Consider the following 24,709-nt stretch of genomic DNA (forward strand, 5'->3'; position numbering starts at 1 on the left):
AATGGGGTCCTTTCATTTAGTCTTGTCCATTGTCAGAAGTGATGGCGGTTCTCTGGGATTTTGGACCTGTGCATGACTTTCCTCGTTGCCGCCCTGTTTCCCGTTATACTCTTTGTGGTAATGGAAAAGAACAATGGCCATCTTGTGGAGATCTATGAGCACTGTTGGTCACGAAAAAAGAGGCATCTCTCACTGCAATATGGAGGTTAAGCACAAAACCGGGGTCAGATCAAGTCAAGTGTTGTGGGCGGAGGTTTCCAAAATTTTAAAAGGACCTAGACTTTCATCAAAAGAGTACCAAAGCAAAACTTTAAGTGTTTATTTACTCAAGGTGTGCATAATACCCAATAAACGTGCTCAAGAATAAAACCATGGTCATATTTCAAGTTACAAGTGACTGTACATGTGTGTGTAAATCTGTTTTTGTTTCTTTTTAGCCTGGAGGTCTCGAAACCCTGGAAACGAGCCCACCCTAATCTGGCTCTGACAACTACAGAAGTGGATAGCATGTGTTCAGCTGTCCTGTTCAGAACATCAGCCATGCATATGTCAGTTTTCTCTGGCATTCCTGTCAGTGAAGCTATCATGGATGGTATCTAAGCAATGTCCAGCTTGCTCAAAGATATCTATGGTGATTAGATCAAGCATGGAACCAACATCAGTATTACTTACATCTCTGTAAAGGCTCTCATCCCACGTGCTGAAGGCAGCTTCGACCGTCCCAAATCTTTATTATCTCCTTGGAAAACTGGCATATGAGCTTGTAGAAGGTTAAATTCATCATTGTGAGAAGAAATGCCTGTTGATACTGGGATTTTGATGTAGCCTTCCGAAGTAGTGCATGATAACTACTGTTTGATTAAAACTGTCACTCATCTATAATCCATTCAATGATTGCAGGTTTTACAATCATTGTCTATAGCACTAAATTTTACTGATCACTGCCATCTCACCTCTATTCATGTGGGTTCAAGTCTCAGACCTGGCCAAGCTGGGTATGTGATAATGCATGCCAGTAGAGTCCCATGGATCAGTGCCTCTTACAGGGGTTTTACCAGGTTTTTCCTTTACCATTTAAACTGGCTGCCATGTATCATGTGCTGAAAAATGTTGTTAAACCTAAAACAGCAATGTACTAGACATCTAATACTGACCCCTGTCACATGAAATTAAAGAGAACAGAATAATGGCATAAACATGCAAAATCAGTTCAGCATTGTACTAGGCTTACAGTGAAACGGACACAGTGAAATTAAAAAATTCAATATTGAATTAGTAAATTCCTCTAATTACTAAGAAGAAATAATCTTTTACTTGAAGTTAGATGCATTATGGCTGAATAATGTCTATTATTAGACTGAATACTGATGTCTATTGTAGGGTTGAATACTGATGTGTAATGTAGGGTTGAATACTGATGTGTATTGTAGGGTTGAATACTGATGTGTGTTGTAGTGTTGAATACTGATATCTACTATAGTGTTAAATACAGATGTCTTTTGCAAGGTTGAATACTGATGTGTTTTGAAGGGCTGAATACTGATGTCTTTTCTAGGGTCGAATGCTGATGTGTATTGTAGGGTTGAATACTGATGTGTATGCTAGTGTTGAACAATTGATGTGTAGTGTAGTGCTGAATTCTAATATCTGTTGTAGGTTTGAATACTGATGTGCATTATAGGTGTGAATACTGATGTATACTGTAGGGTTGAATACTGATGTGTATTGTAGGGCTGAAAATACTGATGTGTATTGTGGGGCTGAAAATACTGATGTGTATTGTGGGGCTGAAAATACTGATGTCTATTGTAGGGTTGAATACTGATGTATATTGTAGGGTTGAATACAGATGTCTACTGATAAATAATGTAAGGTTGAATACTGATGTGTATTGTAGGGTTGAATACAGATGTCTACTGATATATAATGTAAGGTTGAATACTGATGTCTATTGTAGGGTTGAATACTGATGTATATTGTAGGGTTGAATACAGTTGTCTACTGATAAATAATGTAAGGTTGAATACTGATGTGTATTGTAGGGTTGAATACAGATGTCTACTGATATATAATGTAAGGTTGAATACTGATGTCTATTGTAGGGTTGAATACTGATGTATATTGTAGGGTTGAATACAGTTGTCTACTGATAAATAATGTAAGGTTGAATACTGATGTGTATTGTAGGGTTGAATACAGATGTCTACTGATATATAATGTAAGGTTGAATACTGATGTCTATTGTAGGGTTGAATACTGATGTATATTGTAGGGTTGAATACAGTTGTCTACTGATATATAATGTAGGGTTGAATACTGATGTGTATTGTAAGTACTACTGAACTGATAATTAAATTATGGTGGTCAGCTTACGATATTATGGAATATAACATTCAGATGTATCGCAGTCATCTTTCTGATCCACGACAGGAGACACATAAAAAGGAAGTTTGTTGTCGAGCTTGGTCTATGAGATGGATAGTAAAATAATAGAATAAAACAGAGACAAGCAGTCATATAATTATATTGTTATAAAGGATATACAATATATCAATTAAAAAATAAATTATACAATTTTATATATCGCATTGGCATTATGGCCTTTAGGATACAAAGTATCTAACTTATGAATCCAATAAGTTTCTTTTACGAGTCTATTCATGTCACCATGCACAGTATCTATTGGCATGAAATAAAAATTGAGTAGAGAGTGATTATTGGTGTTAAAGTGTGTTGAAATATTAGAGGAAAACTGAGGACCTCTATAAAAAAAATTATGAAAGTGATGATTATTCATTCTCTTAGAAACTTGTTGAAGTGTTTGTCCAACATATTGCATACTACATTTTTTTTACAGGTTATCATATAAATCACATCAGTTGATATGCAGTTAGTGTTATCACGCAGAGAAAATACCTCATTTGTATTAGCGCTACTGAAATACTTTCTCTTATGTTTGCACAATGAGAGCACTGGTATTTTCTCCACATGATATCATATTTGGTAATACCCCACACTGTGTAACACTGTGACATCAGAAATGCCATCGTGCCATCAAAAGTAAAAAGATGTTATATCAAAGGTATCCTGATTTTTTTAAAAATAGAACCAGTTCTCTCACATATTAAACTTAATCTTATAACTGTCCTCATTCTAAATAAAATTCATGAAAAGTGTCATAATGTAAAACTTGATAGAAACTCTTATATTTGCTTCATAAATTTCATTTCAGATGAGCACTCCTGCAAAATCCTCTATTTATTAATACAGTATTATTATTTACCCAAAATGACTGTTGCTAGTTTTATTCCTTTGCAAAATTAGGACCTTTTCAGTATTACTTGGGGGCCCTGAGTGGCCGAGTGGTCTACAATGCTCACCATTATGGATCATTGCCTTCTCACCTCTGTCTGTGTGGGTTCGAGTCTCGTGTTCGGCCAATGTGGGTATGTGAGAAAGCTTGCCAGTGGTTTTTCGTGGGTCGGTGGTTTTTTACGGGGTTTTCCCTGGGTTCTTCCTCCACCATTTATACTGGCCGCCATGTATATCCTATCTTGTGCTGAAAAAAAGGCATTAAACCCTACAATAACAACAACAACAGTATTATTTAACATATTTTTAATATGACAACAACATTAAGAAAATCTCGGCTTTGTCAATTGTTTTTTATGATCTGAAAATGTCTTGGGTTGGAATTTAGAAAATCCGTGGGTCCATATATTTAGGGTTAATGGGATATTTAGTTTTGGAAATAGTTCAGGAGAAATGCATATTAGATTGAAGTTATTTTTATAAATGGCCAAAAACACCAAATATTCTAAAACAATGTTGACTAATAGCATTTAATATTGAAATGCCTTCATATACTGCACGTGTCACAACATAAAAACAACAAATGTTCGGGCGTTGTAATATAAAAATAACATTTAAAATGTGCTTAGTGGTTTGTAACCTTTGATGGCAATGAGATTAATGGTGTGCATCAGAAATGCATGATTGCCTGCATGGTTTACAAGCACAACACAGCAAATACATTCACAACATTACATATATTAATTTGATATATATTCTTCAGCTTTATATTAAAGATTATTCAATTTATTGTTTTGCTAATTTATAACTTTCGCTTTTAAATTCATGAATTCTGTATGCTAATTTCTAATGTTTAAAAACATTTTCCTAGGGAAAGAATTCTCTTCACAACTGAAAACGTGCAATTCTCAATAGTCCTGATCATAACTTACTTTCTTTGCTTTATTACAGAAATTGCTAATGTATCCTCTATAGTGGTAGCCAGGTCAGGCCAATCAGATGCATGATCACTTAATTAGTATACACTGAGTTCACTTAATCAGAAACTTGTCCAAGTACTTAATGATACAAGTATACATTCCATGTCTGATTCAAATTGCATTCCAAATCAGAAATGCAGCTTCCAGAGCATAGTATCAAACTCAGACAATCAGATGCAAGATCACATCATTAATATGCATGGATCTCACTCTGTTTTGAGACCTAATGTGAGATCACATTTCAAGTTTGATCAAAATCAGATTAGAAACATGGCCTTCATAGTGTAACAATGTTAACAAATCAGATGCAAGACCACTTCATGTTAATATGTGTAACTTGTCAATACTGAACTCATCCAATATTTTTGTGATACAGGCTCATGTTCCAAGTATGATTAAAATCATAACAGAAATAGAGACTCCAGAGTGGTAACAAGCAATTTTGACAGATGGACTGAAGGATGACAGACAATGAATGATGAACTCCGGGCCATAACATAAGCTGATTCGGCCTTAAAGACTGGTGAGCTAAAACTGAGATTTACAGTAGAATAGTACATTCTTTCTATTTACTCTGGGATACCAAACCTGGCAACAATCATTACATTCATTCCAATGAGCACTATAGCCATGAACCTCTGTTCAGAGTCCTGCCCTTTGCATAATTAAAATTGTCATTTGGTAAACAATGCGATGGTTTGGAAATATTAAAGCAGGAAAATTTAATGGAGAACAAAAAAGCATAATGAACAATCGCGTAACTAAATTTGTCAAGTGATTTACTAAATCTATTACCGTCTTCACCCTTCGGATCTGTTCTCAAATACTGAGTCTGGATTGGTATATAGTGTCCTTGGCTCTTGTACCCATGCCAGATATCACTGACGAAGAAATTTTTCCCAAGAAGAATACAATAAGAGAATCATCCTGGTAGTTTCTTATATTAGGTAAAAGATAACTGATAACAAAATGAGAGGTCTACTAATTATACTGAGAGTATCACTGTGATTAAAGTTTTCTATTGCATCCTGTCTTCACCTACAGAAAGCTTACAGCAAGCACATGCTGCCAAATGTACCCAAGGTTCAATTTTCCTTAAGTAAACCAGTAACTTTCATGTAGTAATAATGGTCCTCTTAATGTAATCAAATGGGAAGGACAAAGCCTTTCATCCAGTGTCTCCAAAAATCTATTCTGACGAGAACTTTTCCAGGAAAACTTGACTCGATCCCTGCATCAAGGGACAAGAAGATTTCACAAGTCTTAATGAAGTTGTTTGTCACATCTTTCTTGTGACCTTTCAATTCTTTGAGTTTATCACAGAACATCTCTCTGCTATGTATTTCCAGCCTTTTGTCGCTTCCAGAATTTTTTGACATCATCATGCCCTGCTCTACTCACAACCATAACTCGCTTGGAAGGATTGTCCCAAACAAGCACACCCATATCCTGGAAGAAATTTTGAAACAGCATTACTTTCTGCCCTTTAGTCTGTTTTCTTTTAGTGAGTATAACAAATCTGTCGGGAAGCAAGTGCTTACAGAATATCCACCGCTCTAAAAGTAATCGATAATGCACATTCTTATATCCAACATAAACTCTTGTTGTCACACAAATTCACAGCAAAGTTCATGAATGTTTTAATTTGAGTGATGGAGGGACACAGTTTTAAAAAAAATGGATACAAGTTTTAAAATGCTGGTCACACAGAACTCATTCACTTACTGAGATACTTCATAGGATTAAGGTTATTCCCCACAGTTTACACATTTCACTTCCACAATGATAAGCAATATTTAAGCCACATACATACATGACAACCACCAGAGAGGAAAAAGTAATCAGGGTGGACAAAAAGAGTAACCTGGGGAGAAAAAGAGTGATCCACATATAACATAATAAAAATTGGATGAGCATATGTACAAAATAATGTATTTATCCCTCTGGATTTTTAACATCAATTATTGCTTCAAGTTTTGTATATAACACTTTGAGCTTTACAAAGCAATAGGCTCTCATACTGCATTTCAAAACACTTTGTACCAGCTGAGACTGAATGTTTTGCATACCAATAGAGCACTAAGTACTGGGTTACAAAGCCTGGATCTGAATTCAGTTTTATTTTTGTTAACAATACTGAACAATCTCTCACAGTCAGCATTAGAATTGTAAAGAACTAATTTTCTTTTCATAACCTGACAAAGAAGAGTGAATTTTTATCTTATAGTTATTGGATCTTTTAGCTGGGAAATAAGATGAAAAAATCAACTCTGTCCACATGAAGTACATTGGCAGGTATAGTGCCAACTTAATACTTCATGAGTTCTAATTTATCAGCAGCCTTTCCTGCAGCATGGTGCATTATATGACAGAGACTAACTGAAATGTACAATGATTCAAAATATACAATGCAACTACTTTATGAATTCCAGTCATCACTGATGCAGTATCAGCTGAAAATCCCATACAGTTCTGCCAACTTATGTTTAATCAAAGCATTATCAAGCAAATAAGAAAAATGTTTTCTCCAGTGGAATCTATTGTTAATTCTGGTAATTAAAGAAGAGCACTCTAACTTTGCCCTTTTCATTGTCAAAGTCTCTTACACAGACTGAGTACAACTTTTTGTCATCATAATCACTAATCCTGTCTGTTGCAATACTAAACGGCCCAATTTTCATGGCTTCTGCGATTTTAAGTAAAGTATCTTCTGCTAATATTTGATGATACTGTTCTTGAAGATGCATATTTACTGCAGGAAACACCTGTTTGAACAAAGCACCAACATAGTCTTCTACCGCTTGGGGTAGTCCATGTTCTATTAAGAACTCAGTAGATAATGCCTCAGCATTTACAAAATTCATGTCCACTATTTAGTTCTGCTGTAAAAAAGAAGTTACCTTAGTACTGGAGTTAGTAATATGAGCTAATTCAAGGTTTCTTTGTTTTACCACCATGACCAATATAAAAATCCTTTCCATGCAGCCTGCAAAGGGTGTGAAGCTGCCCTAGAATGGAACACTGTATTGTGTAAATCATGTATTCATCTCTGAATCAGTTTTTTGTCTTTTCCTAATCCATCTGTGAAATTGTTTGAAAATATTTTTTGCTTTAACATACGCATTGACTAGAATAAATCTGACTTGACTTTTATTGCCAAATACTTAGAGATTGGTTCTGTACTAGCTATGAATTAGAACAAAGAACCTGCGTGCAAAGAGTAAAAGATAGAAACCCAATCTGTTCTCTCCAAACTAAGCCATACAGCTGCTATAAATAGAAACAGAGGTCAAAAGTTGAAAGTAGAAACCAGCATGTTTCTTGGAAATAGGGCAACTGCTACAAAAAGAACACAATACTGTTAGGAAAGTGCATGGAAGTCTTCGGAAAAGCGTACTCTTATGTCGTAGTTACACAGAAGCCGTCTTTTATATTAGAATACTATCTGTGGGATTAATGGGATCTTAATAAAAATGAGAAAACAAATTATGAATTTTTTGGAGGGAGATATACCAAAAACGTGTAATCTGAATACATTTAGCATAAGGCGCAATTTAGCACAAAAAAGCGTAATGATTATGACAAAAGCATAATGGTTGGCAAGTATGTCAATGCTATGTTGTCTGCATTAGATTAAATTGTTGTGGTGACGATTGCCTAATACTCTAACTTAACACACCATTTACAATTCAAATTGGAATTCTCTATTTGTCTTGATGATGGATTTAGCACATACTGAAATCAGAATTTTTCACTAAGTTTAAATTTAGCTTGTCCAGTAAAAAAATGATTAAATAAGCATAAATTTGATATTTTTGTTCTGTGCCTGTTCTGTCAAACTACCACACTCATGTTTATGAAGTCTATTTTAAATAACACATGATCACAATGGCCTAATGCTGAGATCCACTCTGTATGTAAAAAATGTCAACCCTGTGCAAATTACAGAACGACTGAGTGGAAAAAAAGTATATATGAAGTGTGAATACAATTTTCAAATATGGCAGATAACTCTGAAAATAAATATCTGATTAAGCCAAATCTTACATGGACATAAAGTCTTCTCATGATACACATGCAAACCCCATTTCAGGAAGGTATCTTAAAAGGCTTAGGAGATACTACCTGGAGAAGAATGCGACAGATGAATGGACAGAACAATAAATATAATCTGTAATATACATGTAAATGGAGATACTACCTGAAGAAGAATGGACAGAACAATAAATATAATCTATAATATACATGTAAATGTAGATACTACCTGGAGAAGAATGGACAGAACAATAAATATAATCTATAATATACATGTAAATGGAGATACTACCTGAAGAAGAATGGAGAGAACAATAAATATAATCTATAATATACATGTAAATGGAGATACTACCTGGAGAAGAATGGACAGAACAATAAATATAATCTATAATATACATGTAAATGGAGATACTACCTGAAGAAGAATGGACAGAACAATAAATATAATCTGTAATATACATGTAAATGGAGATACTACCTGGAGAAGAATGGAGAGAACAATAAATATAATCTGTAATATACATGTAAATGTAGATACTACCTGGAGAAGAATGGACAGAACAATAAATATAATCTATAATATACATGTAAATAGAGATAACTCATAAATGCTAATCAGCATAGCAAGTTTGAATGCTGTGTACTGCCTGCAAAGACAATTCTCAAGGTAGTCGCAGCCTGCCAAAACTATCTTTACCTGCATAAAAAGGTGCAGGCATCAATTTTTTGAGGAGAAAAGGGTACAAACTACCCCAACTGGCAGTCTGTGGCGAGCAAATAGATACACTTTAATTTCATCCCTAAAGATGGTGGTGATACACTCATCAAATATATGGTGTCATATGATAACAAAATTTACGCTATGATTATTAAGTAAAACTAAACCTCATCTTAAAACGTTATATGCGCTTGATAAAAGATTTTCAGGTCTTTACCTTCAAGGTTTGAATTTGATTTGCATTGTACCTTTAAGTTACCATCATCAACAGTTACAGTGGACAAAATTTGGGACACCAGGTTTTTTTGTTTTGCTTGTTTTTTCTCTGACCTAAGTTTGGGGTTCCATCTGTGAGCAATAAAAGCCAGATATGGGCAGCTGACCAAGGATAATCCAAGAACAGCAGTGGAAGATTAATGTATTATGGGTTCACATTTAGGAAGTTAACAGCAATATCTAATGGCTGTTATTATGTGAACCCATAGTTAACTTTTAAAATGTTGTGATATTACGTCTGATGCTTACAGAATAAACAGTTTGTAAACAGCAGGACATGTTCCCCAATTCACAAATTAGGAAACCTGCAAATATCAAACCATAACAAATATTCATGCAGTAAGAAATTTACTTGATTTCAATAAAACCTTGGATTGACTAAAGTATCCATAGTAACCTTTTTAAATAATATCATATCTACTATAAGGCTTGAGAAGATAATGATCATTACCTGTGCATAATCCCTGAGTAACTCAAAATCTGACTGTGATAGAAACTGGCTATATAGGACTCCCTCTGTAAACTTAAACCTGTCACGTTCCAACTCCCACAACCTGATCTGGTCCATGATGGTTGGGGGAATTACACAACCCTGTGAAAAAAACACATTTATAATTACAGGATTCTGAGACTTTAGTATTCTCAGAGTTTGAAAATTATTTGAACATCCATGTCTACATTTTTATCAAACACTAGTACAAGTGTTTTTATCAAATTATGTATTTCAGAACTATGTCCATCTTCCAAATAAACATACCATGTAACACAATTTTTTTTAGCTACATTTAAAAATTTTATAAGGATACTGCAAAATGAGATAACAAACCTAACAGAATTTAAAAAAATTACTTATCACTTATTACTTGGTAGAAGGCTATATGCTGCTAAGACAAATGTTGGGACAAAAAAAAAATCCAAACACTTCTGTATTAAATAAACCTTATTCATAATTAATGTCACCATAATTCAAACTTTAGTTGATACAGATCAGGCATGTGCAGCGACTTTATCTACTTATTTAACTATGGTGTGCAACTTTAAAAATGGCATATCTGGTTTGTGCTCTGAGTGTGTGTTTGTGTGATTTAGATTTTTTAATGTAGCTTTAAAAATTTTTTAGTCATATCGCTATGACGTCTGCAGTTGGCAGTTTAAAAGTGATGTCTAGCACTGGGGCAAAATGCCACAGACATGTAACATCATGTTCCAACCAGTCACATTATCCTGACACTAGGCTGATCAGTTGTAAAACTAACCTCTTAATGCTGAGTGCCTAGTGAGATGGCTGTTAGAACCATTTTTTAAAGTTTTTGGTATGACTCAACCGGGCTTTCGAACCCATGACCTCCCACATTGGGGTCGGACACTCTAACCACTAGACCACCAGAGCGGTTGGCTTGTGGTTTGAAGGAAGATGCACATACCTCATATGATCATTTTTAGGGAATCATACTGTATATACATACTTGTAAGTTGAGTCCAACTATAAACAACAAAGATCCTGATCTGCCATTGCATGTGTTGGCAGATCAGGGTGTGCACTATTTCTTTTACTGATTACTCCTAATAAACTGCAAAGATCCAGATCTACTGGCAAATTATGGAAAGACACATATCAGTCTATACAGTCTTCAGTTGGAGCTGACTTATAAGTGACTACATATAGCAACTTCTAGCTGATGACTAACCATCTTAGGTCAATTTACACTCTGAAGTTTGGAAGGTGATTTAGTTACTGGCAGACAAATGGCCAAAATCCCCAAAGCTTTAAAATGGAAGAAATGATAACATGTCAAACTTGCCACCCAAGTGTCACTAGTTTGAAGCCCTCCTAGTCATCCTAGGTTGGCTGCTTTGGTGTGTCCTTTGGAATGACGTAAGCTTATATTTCCTTCAGCATGATATAAACTGCCAATTTAGGTGCTCAAAGTGTCATTACAAATGAACTGACCATCTTACTTTGAAAAATATAGACACATTCAAGTAAAACGTTTATGGGCAGATGTTTATGGCTCACCAATAAAATTATCCTTACCACTTTAAAAGTCTCTGGATGTGCATGAGTTCGTAAAAAGTTGATAATCTGAAATATATATAGAAGAATATTAAGAAATTGTGGAAAGTGAATCTGTTCCTGGGAATGTTTGTTTGTATATATATATATATATATATATATATATATATATATATATATATATATATATATATATATATATATATATTTTGCAAAACTCTGTATGGTTGCAACTTCTTTTTCATATGTATTACTTATTGTTCATAAAATGCTATATTATCCTCATTAACAATTATGTTGACAAAACAACCTGTCCATAAATACAGGGGTTCAAAATCACTGCTCCACTGCAAACGGTTGTGTAAAAGTTTCCATTGGTTGAGTGAATTTTCCAATAATTCAACCAGCTGGGTTAGTAGTACTGATCCTGGGCTAAATAATCTTTCTCCTTAATGAAAGAATGTCTGACTGCTGAAAATCCAAACTTTCTACCAGAAGTTTGTTTTAAATTTGCTTTAATCAAGTTAATACAACACATTACTCTCATTTTCCAAGGGCAATTAACTCTTACCACTATTTGTTTTTATTTTTGTGTTAACAACATTTTTTTTAGCACATGTTAGGCTAAACATGACACCCAGTAAAACGGAAGTGTCTGACACTGATTTATATCTATTAATAATATTTTTTGTGAAAACAGAAATATTAAAAGATGAGGGCAAACATTTATGCATAATAACAATTTCTTTTCAGCATGGCCTCTTGTTTTTTGGTCTAAAATACCAGTGGAATGATCTTTTTCTAACTGTAATCTCAGTCTGTCTTTTTAAATCAAAAAGTGATTTCTTATAATTTTTAACATCATTATCATTTTGGATTCATGAGGCAAAATTGGAGCCTATGTTCTTAATAAAAAAATATTTATAATGAATGATACAAAAGATGTTCACCTGTTCTGCAGTTATTCCCCTTGCCAGTGCATCCCTAACACTCTCACGACTCAAGTTTGCTACTGCCATATTGGGGAACCTTAAAGAGAGGAAACAACTGCTGTAACAATTATCAAACTGCTGCTCATGCTCATGCTTTTATTACATATAATCTACATTCCCTACTCCATCAACACTCACTGCCCACTGCTCATGCTTCAATTACATATAATCTCCATTCCCTACTCCATCAACACTCACTGCCCACTGCTCATGCTTCAATTACATTTAATCTCCATTCCCTACTCCATCAACACTCACTGCCCACTGCTCATGCTTCAATTACATATAATCTCCATTCCCTACTCCATGAACACTAAGCGTCCACTGCTCATGCTTCAATTACATATAATCTCCATTCCCTATTCCTTCAACACTCACTGCCCACTCCCCAAAAGTTACCCTGGTGTCATGGGAACATAACTGTGCTCTTTACAAGACTAGTCTTCCTGCTACTTAAAACCTGGACAAACAAACAGAAAGTTTTGACTTACCATGTTTACTAGCTAGTAAGTCCAATCTAACTGGCACATCTTAGTTTTAGGGTAGTAATCAGCAGAACAAACAAAACAGATTCTGATCTGTCAACACATTATGTAATTGAAGATCAGGGTCTATTTTGTTGAAGTTGGACTTGACTTATAAGTGATTATGGATGCTACTCCCTTTTACCCTATGAAAGAAAACCAACAAAAATAACTATCGTGCAAAGACTGCCTTTGAATAAGAAGACTAAACATGTTGAAGGAATTTCCACCCCATGGTTTAGCTGGAGTGGTAAAGGGGACAAAGACGAATGGAGACAGAGGGTATCATATCTCAATTCTGGTCGCTGAAGCAAAGGTATAGTAATGGAAGATAAAATTTATATTTCAAATCCTTCATTCTGACAGATTCTTAACAATGGTAAAATGATTTTGAATGACAAAGGAACTGAAGTTTTAAATGCAACAGGATTAGTTTGGTTTTGTGTTTATGAAACAACAATGCAAGTAGGATTTTTGTCAAGCCAACTGGAACTAAGTACCTTGTCCAAGGACACACCAGAGAAACAGACTTGGGGTGATCCAACTGGAAGGATTGGAACCAGCACACTCTCAGTTATGAATCTGGTATGCTAATCAAAAGGCCTCTATGGTTTTATATTACTTGCTTTTTACCACACACAAACTGGCACATTGGGTCTATTCCACTTACTTGATCTAGTGGAAAGTAATTAAAATAGAAGCCTTGAGACAGCAAGGAGTAACCAATTTTTCCAAGTAAAATATGTTTCTTTTGAGAAAATTTACCCAATCATAATACCTCAGGAGAACTACTACTATGCTAAAAGTTGTCTGCCATCCGATATGGTGTACAGAAGAGTGATCTCACTTTAGGTACAAGACTTGGCAGCAAAGTCTAAAAAGTGGTTTCTGGTTTAATACATTATTCAATCATAATACATTAGAAGAATAGATAAGAGGTTGAGGGAGGTACATCTTCTACAGTTTCCAGGTAACCCGATTGGAAGGGACTCCATCTGTCAGAGCGCAGCCTCAAATAGGGAAAAAAATTTCCCCACAAATCCAGTGGAAGGCATGAAGTCACGTCTTAAGAAGCTGTTTATTGATCTGGAAAGGTGACCAGTTGAGCTGCAGATATTGGTCTACCAGATCAAATTGGACCATCTGGGATGACAGATCCTGCAGATAAAAGCTACAGAATGTGGACTCGATCTCCATCCCACAGCCAGAATAATGTCAGTTAGCAAACAGTTCTGGTCAAATGCTAGGCTGCTGGCAACTGCTCTAATCTCATGACCTGAAATGCATAATAAGTTCATTTAAGCTGTGATTATTTCCCTATATGCTGAGCAAAAAACTCACTTAATATAGGACAAAATAGTCAGCAATGATATATTCTCCTGTCCTGTCCTGTGCAGTAAAAAGAGGCATTATTTCTCTCAAAGCAATGGCTCTGTTCTATTACGGTACCACTTCAAAGCCTGAACTGGGTCTTGTAGTTGGCCTTCAGCTGATTGTGCCCAGACGAGACAGAGGTTTCAAGAGGAAAGTCTGGTCACCCATGGAAGGAAGGAAGGAAGGCAGTTCTTTGTGATGAAATAGGATGCCATCATAAGTAAGACTAACCTATCTTGTCAGAACTGCATGCAATCCAGGTCTGCTGATATGGCACGTATTTCTCTGTCTATAGTCGCTAACACCATAAGGAAGCAGGTCTTGTAGGAATGGTGCACCAGAGATGCCCCTGAAATTGGTTCAAAAGGTGTCTTGCTCATCCAGGTTAGTACCCAAGATATATTCCAGTTGGGCATGTAGGGTTAATGCTTTTGGTCGTGTTGATGAGTAGGTCACATAAGTCCTTGTTTTGTCCTACTTCCATGATGACTAAGGGTGTCAGTGATCATGGATAGTGTGCACTAACTGCTGAGTGTCATCAAATGATATCCAGTTCATAATATCTATGAGTGTGGCTTTGTCATCCCCAAAGCAGCGATACCACTGTCAACTGCCGGGGTTTTCCAAATGAGAGACTGGTGTGTGGCAAAGGTAGAACCAATGACAAAATGACGATAAAGTGGTTCAGAATGTCTGTAAGTCTCCCTGACTGCAGAAGTAATTGAAGTTGGACTCCTCCATTCTGTCGTAAGATCAACATATGCTGGAGCTCTCATCCAGGTTGTTGATGGAGTGGGAGGAGGTCAAAGGTGAAAAGCATCCTAAATGGAAACTCGAAAGGCTGAATCTTCCATGCCTTTGGACATTGTAGAATAGATGACCACACTGAAGAACAACCAACATCATCTTGGTTGCATGAGACGAGGCCAAAGTCCCCTGTAATGAATGAGATTTAGCTAGCAAGGAGTGATGAGGTATGGCACTCATTAAATTTGTAGAACGCCCTGAATTAGAAATTGTAACTTTTGAGACAGTCAATGAGTAAATAGTCTCTTCTCATGGTATCTGTTGAAATGTCTGGAACTATTCATGGCATCATGCTGCCTGAGTGTCTCAAGGTGGTATGAGGGCTAGACTGGTTCCTTCATGTGTCTGCAAAAGTTGAGTTAGGCATACTGGAAGCCGGGCTGTTAGTGATTAAGCCCTTAATATTGATCTTTCGTCCCTTTGTAGTTCCTAGAATATGCAGTAGGCTGGTTGCAACAGAAATAAGTCATCTGTGAGGATATCATTAAATCATCAATTTGGGATAGGTTATGAGATGTTTAATCCATGAAACATGTCCGTTTGTCTGCTGAGTGAGAAGGAACTTTGCTATTTGCTAGCTGTCTCTCAATAGGAATTGAGTTGAACCCTGAGGAAGTGAGGGAGAAATAGTGGCCAAAAATGTGGAGTCCTGTGGTGGTGACTTGGATGCCAGAGCTGTTTCAGAGCTTGTCAATTTCCAGCACATTGTGGCTGAAGGGTGAGTTGATTTATCTCCCTTGTCCACAAAAAATTCTCAAATTGAGGAAAGGTCAGCTAGCAGACAGATAATGTCTTCATCATGAGGTGTGTGTTTTGCACTTTACCCATAGTTCTAATCTGTAAGACAAAAAGAATAAAACATATAATTAATGTAGCCCTGTACCAGTCTTTTAGAATGCAATGTCCCTGCTGAGCTAAATCTTAAAACGCTGAACCAGAAATTGATAAGCAATGAAGCATTCATATAATGCCAATACCACCTGTAAGGAGAAGTATAAACCAGTGGGCCTGCACATGAGATGTTTGAATACAGTGTGGGCACAGAGTTATACCAAATGATGGTTACCTGGAAAAAAGTGATAGACAATCTCAATTACAATGCTACCAGTAGGGAAGGTCAAGGATAGCATGTACAGGTAGAATCACTGAAGCATGGCATTCCATGGCTAAGGATGCCATAGTAAAGGAAACTCAACTATATGTACCAGAAATGACAGAATTAAAATTAAATAAGGAGTTTTTTAAAGGCACATGTACACATATAAATATTGTAGACTGAACCTATTTTGTGAAGTTGAATAGGCTACCTATACAAGTGAATAAGTGCTCTTTAAAGATGATAGAATGCTTATGCAGATAAACATGACTCAAGTGTCACCCATAGAAACATGCATGAGCAAGATGTGAAAACAGAACTGTACTTGTCCGACCAGAGCAGAAGCAACAGAAATGTACACAAGTATCTATATAACACACAAAAACCTTCACATAAAAGGGAACTGAGACACCTTTATGGATACCTACAAAGTAGGTGCGACATTATCCAGAATGGGGTAATCACCTATAGGGATAAAGCCCCACAAACTGCCTGTACAAGCAGAAAACACTGAAGCTGTTGCCCAGATGACATGAATGCCTTGGAATAGAAACTCACTGACATATACCTGTTCATAATGGAATTACACATATATTAGGAGTTTTTATAAGCACCAGAAATTTGCACGTAAAAAATAATTATGACCTGAACTGAATGTGAAGTTGCTTCGGCTCCCTGTGCATGTACCTCAATGTGTGATGACAACAAAGTCTTATCAAATTTTAAAGGCAGAACATTTTGGGGATAGGAAGAGAAAAAGTATAGATAGAGTTTACTTCCCTAGTAGTGAAAAACTCCTCCAACATGTAATGGAATACCTTCCACGTAGAGTCCGGTTTTGTGAGGTCTCTTGTGATGACAGTGCGCTTCTTGGCATGAGCGAAATTAGTAACTGATAGGTTCTTAGACTTTGCAGCCAAGTCTTATATCTAAGAAGAGATCCCTCTGCCCGACTGCCACATAGGTTGGCAGACGATGTTTAGCTACCATTAGCAAAAATATTATCTGGGAGGGCTGGACTTACTAGTAACAGTTTTCCTAAGGTATTATGATTGGGTAATGTATTTAAAGAAGAAATTATAATAGGAGCCTAATGTTGGACAAAAAATATTTCTTGATGCATGATAGTAAAACCTTCTGATAATAATATATCAAAAAAACATTTAAATACTATTAGTTCTTACCTGTACAACATTTCACAAAACAAGGCTAACAGTGCAATCAGGAGAGGTGACTCTGAAGAAAAAGGACAAAAAGTATGGTAACCGTTATTCTTTTCATGTAATTTGAAGGCTGATGAAAACATCCACATGTAATAAAATTGGAAACGAGAGAATCTTCGTTTAGGGTTATAAAAGTAGCACTGTCTTGTATCAATTTCATACTTGGAATTAAATGCATGTGAATAAAATAACAGGTATGACACAAACTGCACATCGCATATTCTTGTGAACTAGACTGTTGTTGTTGTTTTGGGATTTAACATCATTTCTCAGTGCAAAATAGGCTATACATGGTGGCCAGTATATCTGTTGGAGCAAGAAATGGAAAATCCTGGTAATAACCATTGACCCATTGGAAGCTGCTGGTAAGCTTTCTCACATACCCATATTGGTAGAGACCTAGACTTGAACCCTTGCTGACAGATGAGATGGCAGTGATCGGTAAAGGTGAGCTTTTTAGACCACTCCCCCCCCCCTGAATTTAGAGTGTTCTATTTGTTGGGCTTTTGAAGTTGGATACCTATATACCCAAAAGTTGAGTTCAACTCAAACAACATTGACCATGCCATCAAATCATATGCCAGCAGATCAGTGGCTATGTTGTTTGTTCTAGTGATTACTTCTAACAAACTAAATAGCCCACTGACCCATTGTACGATGGCAGATCTGGGTCTGTGCAGTTTGTCCTTTGACCTGACTTATAAGCGAGTATATACAGTATACAAGAAAGTGATACAAATTCAATATATTTTATATTAAGTCCCACTTAGCAGTATAAATTTGTCCCATATTCAAAGGACTTGTGCCTATGTTTTATATATGCACATAATGCAATATTCACAAGTCACTTCAACACCTGCATAAAGAAAACTTTTCCAAAGGGCTGTCAATAATTATGTAATTGATAGAACATGCACAGGCAATACGCTTTTCTATTTATTTCAAATCGGAGTTGAGGAGAAAACATGAATGCCCATATTGACTGAGGTATTACTATTTGTAATTAAATGACTAAGTATTCAAACACACTGTGTAATGTGTTTAGGTCTTTACCTTTGTACACTAGGGTCTTTGTTTAATGAAAACAAAACTGAACAGTCCAATCATGAGTTCCAGATTCTTTCTCAGCCTATCAAAATGGATCCAGAGAAAATAAAAATAAAAACGCTTTATTACTGGCTTCAAAAGCTGGCTGGTTTTAAATGGCATTTTCAGCACTCTAATCATGTCAAAGAAACAGAAACACTATTGACAGATACACAGTGGTGGCTGACTCCAGCTGACCTTGGTGCGTATTGAACCCAAGACCCTTGGATTATGAATATGATGCTCTACCAACTAGCCATCTTGGCTCCCTGCCTGAAGTAGTGACTCAGTTAAATGGGATTAATGACTGCCACACCTGACAGCATGATAAGTAACTGTTGTTTACTTCCTTTAATTCTCTTATCAACTCAAGACAGACATTTTTCATGAAGCCACCATCACCACTGCTACATACAAGTTCTTAAACCTCGCACATTTTTCAAATTAGATTTAAAAAAATATATATAAAGTTTTAGAAATACCACTAAGCTATTACCTGTGTATACACAGACTCTGTAGTTGGTTTCCACAATAACCACTAAGCTATTACCTGTGTATGCATAGACTCTGTAGTTGGTTTCCACAAAAACCATTAAGCTATTACCTCTGTATTCATAGACTCTGTAGTTGGTTTCCACAATAACCACTAAGCTATTACCTGTGTATGCATAGACTCTGTAGTTGGTTTCCACAATAACCACTAAGCTATTACCTGTGTATGCATAGACTCTGTAGTTGGTTTCCACAATAACCACTAAGCTATTACCTCTGTATTCATAGACTCTGTAGTTGGTTTCCACAATAACCACTAAGCTATTACCTGTGTATGCATAGACTCTGTAGTTGGTTTCCACAATAACCACTAAGCTATTACCTGTGTATGCATAGACTCTGTAGTTGGTTTCCACAATAACCACTAAGCTATTACCTGTGTATGCATAGACTCTGTAGTTGGTTTCCACAATAACCACTAAGCTATTACCTGTGTATGCATAGACTCTGTAGTTGGTTTCCACAATAATGCAGCCATGAGCATGAGGAGTTGAATTGACAGATGATATTCCAGAAGCCAGATTTATTGCCAGTCTGGTGGGGTAGTACCTCATCACCTTTCTCTATAACAGTGCAATAGCATAAATAAAAGACAGCAAAAGTAATAAAATTAATGGAAGCTCAAAATTCAGCCAGCTAATTTATTGCTTATTAAATCATAGAAATATTTACTAACCATAACATTTTAAAATAACAGGATTATTCCTTCTACTAGTGGATCCTCTTTGAATCTCAGTGCTGTAGTTAACTAAACTTAAAGTATAAATGTTCTTAAAAAAAAAATCAAACACTGCCAGTCAAAGGTGGTTCAGTGAAACAGATGTGAAAACACTTGAAAAATTCAATCTATATGCAGTCAGTAGAACCAAAAGTTGGCAAGCTTTCTCACATACCCACATTAGCCGAATCCTAGACTCAAACCCACACAGACAGAGGTGAGATGGCAGTGATCCATAAAGGACAGCGCTTTAGACCACAGAACCAAAAGTAATTATTCATTTGGCAGAGTCCATGTTTCCTCTGACCTGTCTCTCCACATTTCAGATATATTTACATTTTTGTAGTCAAAATATCTAAATGGGTGTGAAAGGACAGAGAAAACTCAGATTATTTGATAGATTACTTAAACTCCGATGAACTTTGCCTGGACCCTCAGTGTACATGTCAAATGCTTTTTCAGAAAAAAGTAGTAAACAATGGTCTGATCAGGACAGAAAACAAATAGTTCTGGTTCCTCTGGCACGGTGAATGACTCAGTGTGCACTCAGCTTTGTAAAGAGAATCAAGGAATTGATAATTGAGAGATTTATGTTTATCTACTGTCAATAACCTGTCTGGTGCAAGTAATATAGTATTTGTGCTATCAATGTATCAGTTGTAAAATTGGACATGCCCCTGAAAATGGCACTTGAATGATTGTTCCAGTGACCCTTTAAAGTCCAAATACATTTATTTTATCGTAATTTCAGTCCTTTTTGGACCTGGGACATTTGAAGTCCTGCTGTGTAACAAATCTTGTAGCAGATGAATTCCTTATGGTTGATTCTTGCCTTCCATCATAGTTTGAAATCACTGCATCTAGAACATGGGTGTAAAACATACGGCATGCCAGACTTATTAGTCCCTCCCACAGATCAAGTCTCTTCTTAGTGTCATATTTGTATGCTTATCAAAATATGTATGGCCTGAGTGCAGTACTTTGATATCAAATCTGGTCCACATAGCAAATGCATTTGACTCCTCCGATCTAGAATATACGGTAATCTGATACTATTGATGCTTTGCTTTAGTAATGATTCAGAACAAACATTTTAATGATGAAGATCAAGTCCAAACTGGTGATCAGCGTTCTACATGGTAAATTTGCAGATTTCCTGTAAAATTTTACACACAGTCTCCCACTACTGATCAATTCCACTTGCATCAGTGCACTTTTATGATTTGTTTCAGATGTTTTAAGAATTAAAAAGAACATTTTCTACAATTTACAGAAACAAATAAGAAGAAATATTAGTAGTTCAGCAGGCTAGTGCTGCTTACAGATGATTGGTCCATGGCTAAAAACATGTCCTGGACCTTGGACCACCCTAATTTTCAGGACCAGTGTGTGTTTGTGTGTTTTGGGGATTTTAAATGCAGCTTTAAATTTTTTAGTGATGTCACTATGAACAGACATGATTCTGGTATTCCCCCCAAAAAGCTGAAAATCTGAAAGGGGGGTTTGTGAGTCTTCCCCCAATGGGGTCTCTTATCTGGGGGTACAGGGGGCTGAAGGCCTCCAGCCAAAAATGTATTTTACATTCATAAAAAACTGCTACTGGTCCAATGTATGATCATAATATATAACAAAATAATCATTTGAAAAACTAACAAAATTACCAAAAAATGTCAAATTGACTTGAATAATTTCACAATATTTATTATCACATGAATTTGTTCTCCAATACTATTGGTGCTTAAGTTATTTCATGTGCATGTCAGTGTTCACATAGTAATTAAGTCAAAATAATTTCTCAATGGTTGCAGCAAATATATTCTTCTTCTCTGTTTTCATAACAAATCTGTAAAATAAACACCCAAGTACATCAACTATATACAAATAATCCCATACATTCACTTGTCTTTTTCTCCAATGGACACAACCTGTTGATATTCCAGTCGAGCTCTTTTTGCAGTTTGGCAAAGATTTGTTTAGCTTTCCTTTTTGATTGACTTTTTGTGTAATCGTTTCTTTTCCTTCTCAATGAGAGCCTTTTTTCCCTTCAAGCTTGTATTGGCGACATGCAGTGTACATATTCTGACAGAGAGCTACATCTGTTCTCTCATGCAAGAAATCTTTCTTCTTATAGTAATTAACTGCACTTTTTCCAGATGCCTTCTGAGCTTCAATTTTTCTGTATGCAACTTTTTTTGTAGGTGCCATTCCAAAATCTTCCAACCGTGACTGACGTAGAGCAGAGGTCACAAAATGCCAGTCCTCTAGTGTTCAGTTTTCTTATAAATTGACCAACTAAATTTCCACCAACCTTTTGCTCCTGCCATTCTCATTTCCATACGTTATTTTAAACCTTTATCTAAACTTTTCATGTCATGGTCTCTCTCAATAACTCGGCATGCCATACTTTGCCATCATGTTTCATCTTTCCATTGCCATCAGCTTCTATTACATGAAGATTCAGTAGATGAATTTAAACTTGTGACGAATCAAAATACTCTTTACGAGAGTCGTGGGCTAACTAATATATGGAACAAATACGTTATAAGGGTCGTTGCGGAATGGGACCAAACAGACCGTTTTTAAAAAACAGGATCGGAGATGATAAACAAAAAATGGACTATATCAAGAAAAATCGGATTAAAGGCATGAAAAAAGCGAAATTCTGCTTTAAAACGGAGAAAAATCATGTCTGTATGATGTATGCAGCATGGCAGTTACAATTATGTCTAGCACTGTGGCATTATGTAAAACCCAGTAACATTATCCTGAAAACAAGCTGACCAGTCCTTACAATAACCTCTTAATGCTGAGTGCCAAGCATGGCAGCTGCTAGTACCATTTTTGTATGTCTCTGGTTTGAACATATGACCTCCTGCTTCCAAGAATGTTCTAACGACTTATTTCACTGAAGCTTTATTTCACATTACTGCTTTCTGTTCTATCATTGAAGTGGGGGCATTTACACCAAGTTCTCTGGCAATAGATTTGCCTGTGTCCATAGTTCTTATAGTGACACTTTTTCTCCATATGGTGACAATGCCGATAAGCCATGTCAGGAACTTGCCACATTACAGAATCACTCTTCTGGTATACAGAAATGTAAAAATACAAATTTTGATCTTCTGTGCTATATAATCCATGTGACGAAATTGTTGATATATATGTTGTTGTTGTTGTGGGGTTTAACGCCATTTTTCAGCACGATAGGCTATACATGGCGGCCAGTATTAATGGTGGAGGAAGAACCCGGAAAACCCCGGAAAGAACCACCGACCCACGAGAAGCTACTGGCAGGCTTTCTCACATGCCCACATTGGCTGAATCTTAGACTCGAACCGCTGCAGACAGAGGTGAGATGGCAGTGATCCGTAACGAAGAGCGCTTTAGACCACTCGGCCATATATATATATGTAACGTTACAGGATTGAGTAAAAAAATTTATAGAAAGTCAGACCGATATCACATAACTCCATGCTATCAGACAGAATGTAGTTTGTTTCAGGTTAGACATTTTAGACATGGTATTTTTTTTAGCTGTAAAGGGAGTAGTTGAATTACTGGACTCGGTGGTGACATTGGTTCATAGGGCAACACCGCTTAACTAAGTGCAAGCGGTTAAGGGTTCTGCCAGGTAGAGAGGTTCTTAAGGGCTCCTTCAGCATTTTCAGGAAGCCTAAAGGAAACAGTGGATCAGGATCATCATTTGGCACACCACGAGACAGCAGCATCTTATCTTATCTTATATATATATATATATATATATATATATAATAATGAGGTCTTTGTATAGTGCCTAATCTTTAGAAGCTCTAAGCGCTTTACAACATTAGACAACACCTATAAGATAAAAAACATATAATAATATAATAATATTATTGCAAAAACAAACACCATGAAATTAGAAAAACATTAAAAAATAAAAAACATGCTGAGAATATTTCAGGTAGGAAACATTATCAGATTTTTAAGTTTGTTCTTGCAGTCGAAATAAGTGAGTTTTGAGAGCCCTCTTGAATGTGATCACTGTGCCTTTGTGTCTAAGTTCAGTGGGCAATTCATTCCAGGTTGCTGGGCCTTGGTATGCAAAAGAACACTGTCCATAAGACTTTGTTTTCATAGTGGTAATAATGAGTATACGATTGTCAGAGGAGGAGCGAAAGTATCTTGCTGGTGTGTACATATGGGTGAGATTGGATAGGTATGTTGGACTAGAATCTGACAGTGAAAAGTAGCACAGAGCAGTGGGGACGTGTGCTCTTTTTGTGGTACTCTAAGTATGATCCGAGCAGCTGTGTTTTGAACTTTTTGAAGTTTCTGGAGTAGATACTGAGATGAACCAGACAGAATTGAGTTACAAAAGTCCAGTCTTGAAAGTACTAATGAACACAAGTGTTTTAGTGGCATCAACTGAAAGATATTTGCAAGTTGAGCTGATGCATCTCAGCTCAAGATATGCAGCCTTGCATATGTTCATGACATGTTGGTGCAATGTGAGAGTACTGTCCAGAGTAACACCTAGGTTTCGTACTGATTGTGTGAATTTAATGTTGGCATTGCTGATATTTATTGTTTGAGGTAAAGTATGTGAATGAGAAAGTCTTTGTGTTGTGATCAGAATGGCCTCAGTTTTATCATCATTCATCTGCAGCTTGTTACATGTCATCCATGATTTCACATCAGAAATGCACTTCTCTACACCTTGGATGGTAGCATCAACTTCAGTTGGGTGGCTAGATTTGTAAATTTGGGTGTCATCAGTGTACAATTGGTGAGACACTGGATGATGATCTATGACACTTGAAAGTGGCTGAGTGTACAGAATGAAGAGAACAGGTCCAAGAACGTCCTGTTGACCAAGTAGGACTTGAACCACAGTAAGGCTGTATCATGAATGCCAAATACATTCTGGAGACGGTGAAGTAATATATCATGGTCTATTGTGTCAAATGCTGCAGGCAAATCAAGGAGGGTGAGGACTGTAATCTTTCCACTATCCAAC

At 36.3% G+C, this 24,709-nt stretch overlaps 1 protein-coding gene across 1 annotated transcript in view; it reads right to left on the reverse strand.

Moving 5' to 3' along the window:
- Positions 1 to 2,507: 2,507 nt before the first annotated feature.
- Positions 2,508 to 24,709, reverse strand: part of LOC149779075 (general transcription factor IIH subunit 4-like) — a 46,482-nt gene continuing 24,280 nt past the window's right edge. Inside the window, exons 9-14 of the mRNA XM_089939628.1 lie at positions 19,423 to 19,555; positions 17,316 to 17,367; positions 12,289 to 12,367; positions 11,360 to 11,407; positions 9,776 to 9,916; positions 2,508 to 5,741 (exon numbers count right to left, since the gene is read on the reverse strand). Coding sequence (XP_089795754.1) covers positions 5,628 to 5,741; positions 9,776 to 9,916; positions 11,360 to 11,407; positions 12,289 to 12,367; positions 17,316 to 17,367; positions 19,423 to 19,555 — 567 coding nt within the window. The 3' untranslated portion in view covers positions 2,508 to 5,627. The remainder of the gene's footprint in view (positions 5,742 to 9,775; positions 9,917 to 11,359; positions 11,408 to 12,288; positions 12,368 to 17,315; positions 17,368 to 19,422; positions 19,556 to 24,709) is intronic.

Source organism: Sinohyriopsis cumingii, chromosome 17 (assembly GCF_028554795.1).
Source record: "Sinohyriopsis cumingii isolate HCF-2022 chromosome 17, ASM2855479v2, whole genome shotgun sequence".
Lineage (NCBI taxonomy): Eukaryota > Metazoa > Mollusca > Bivalvia > Unionida > Unionidae > Sinohyriopsis > Sinohyriopsis cumingii.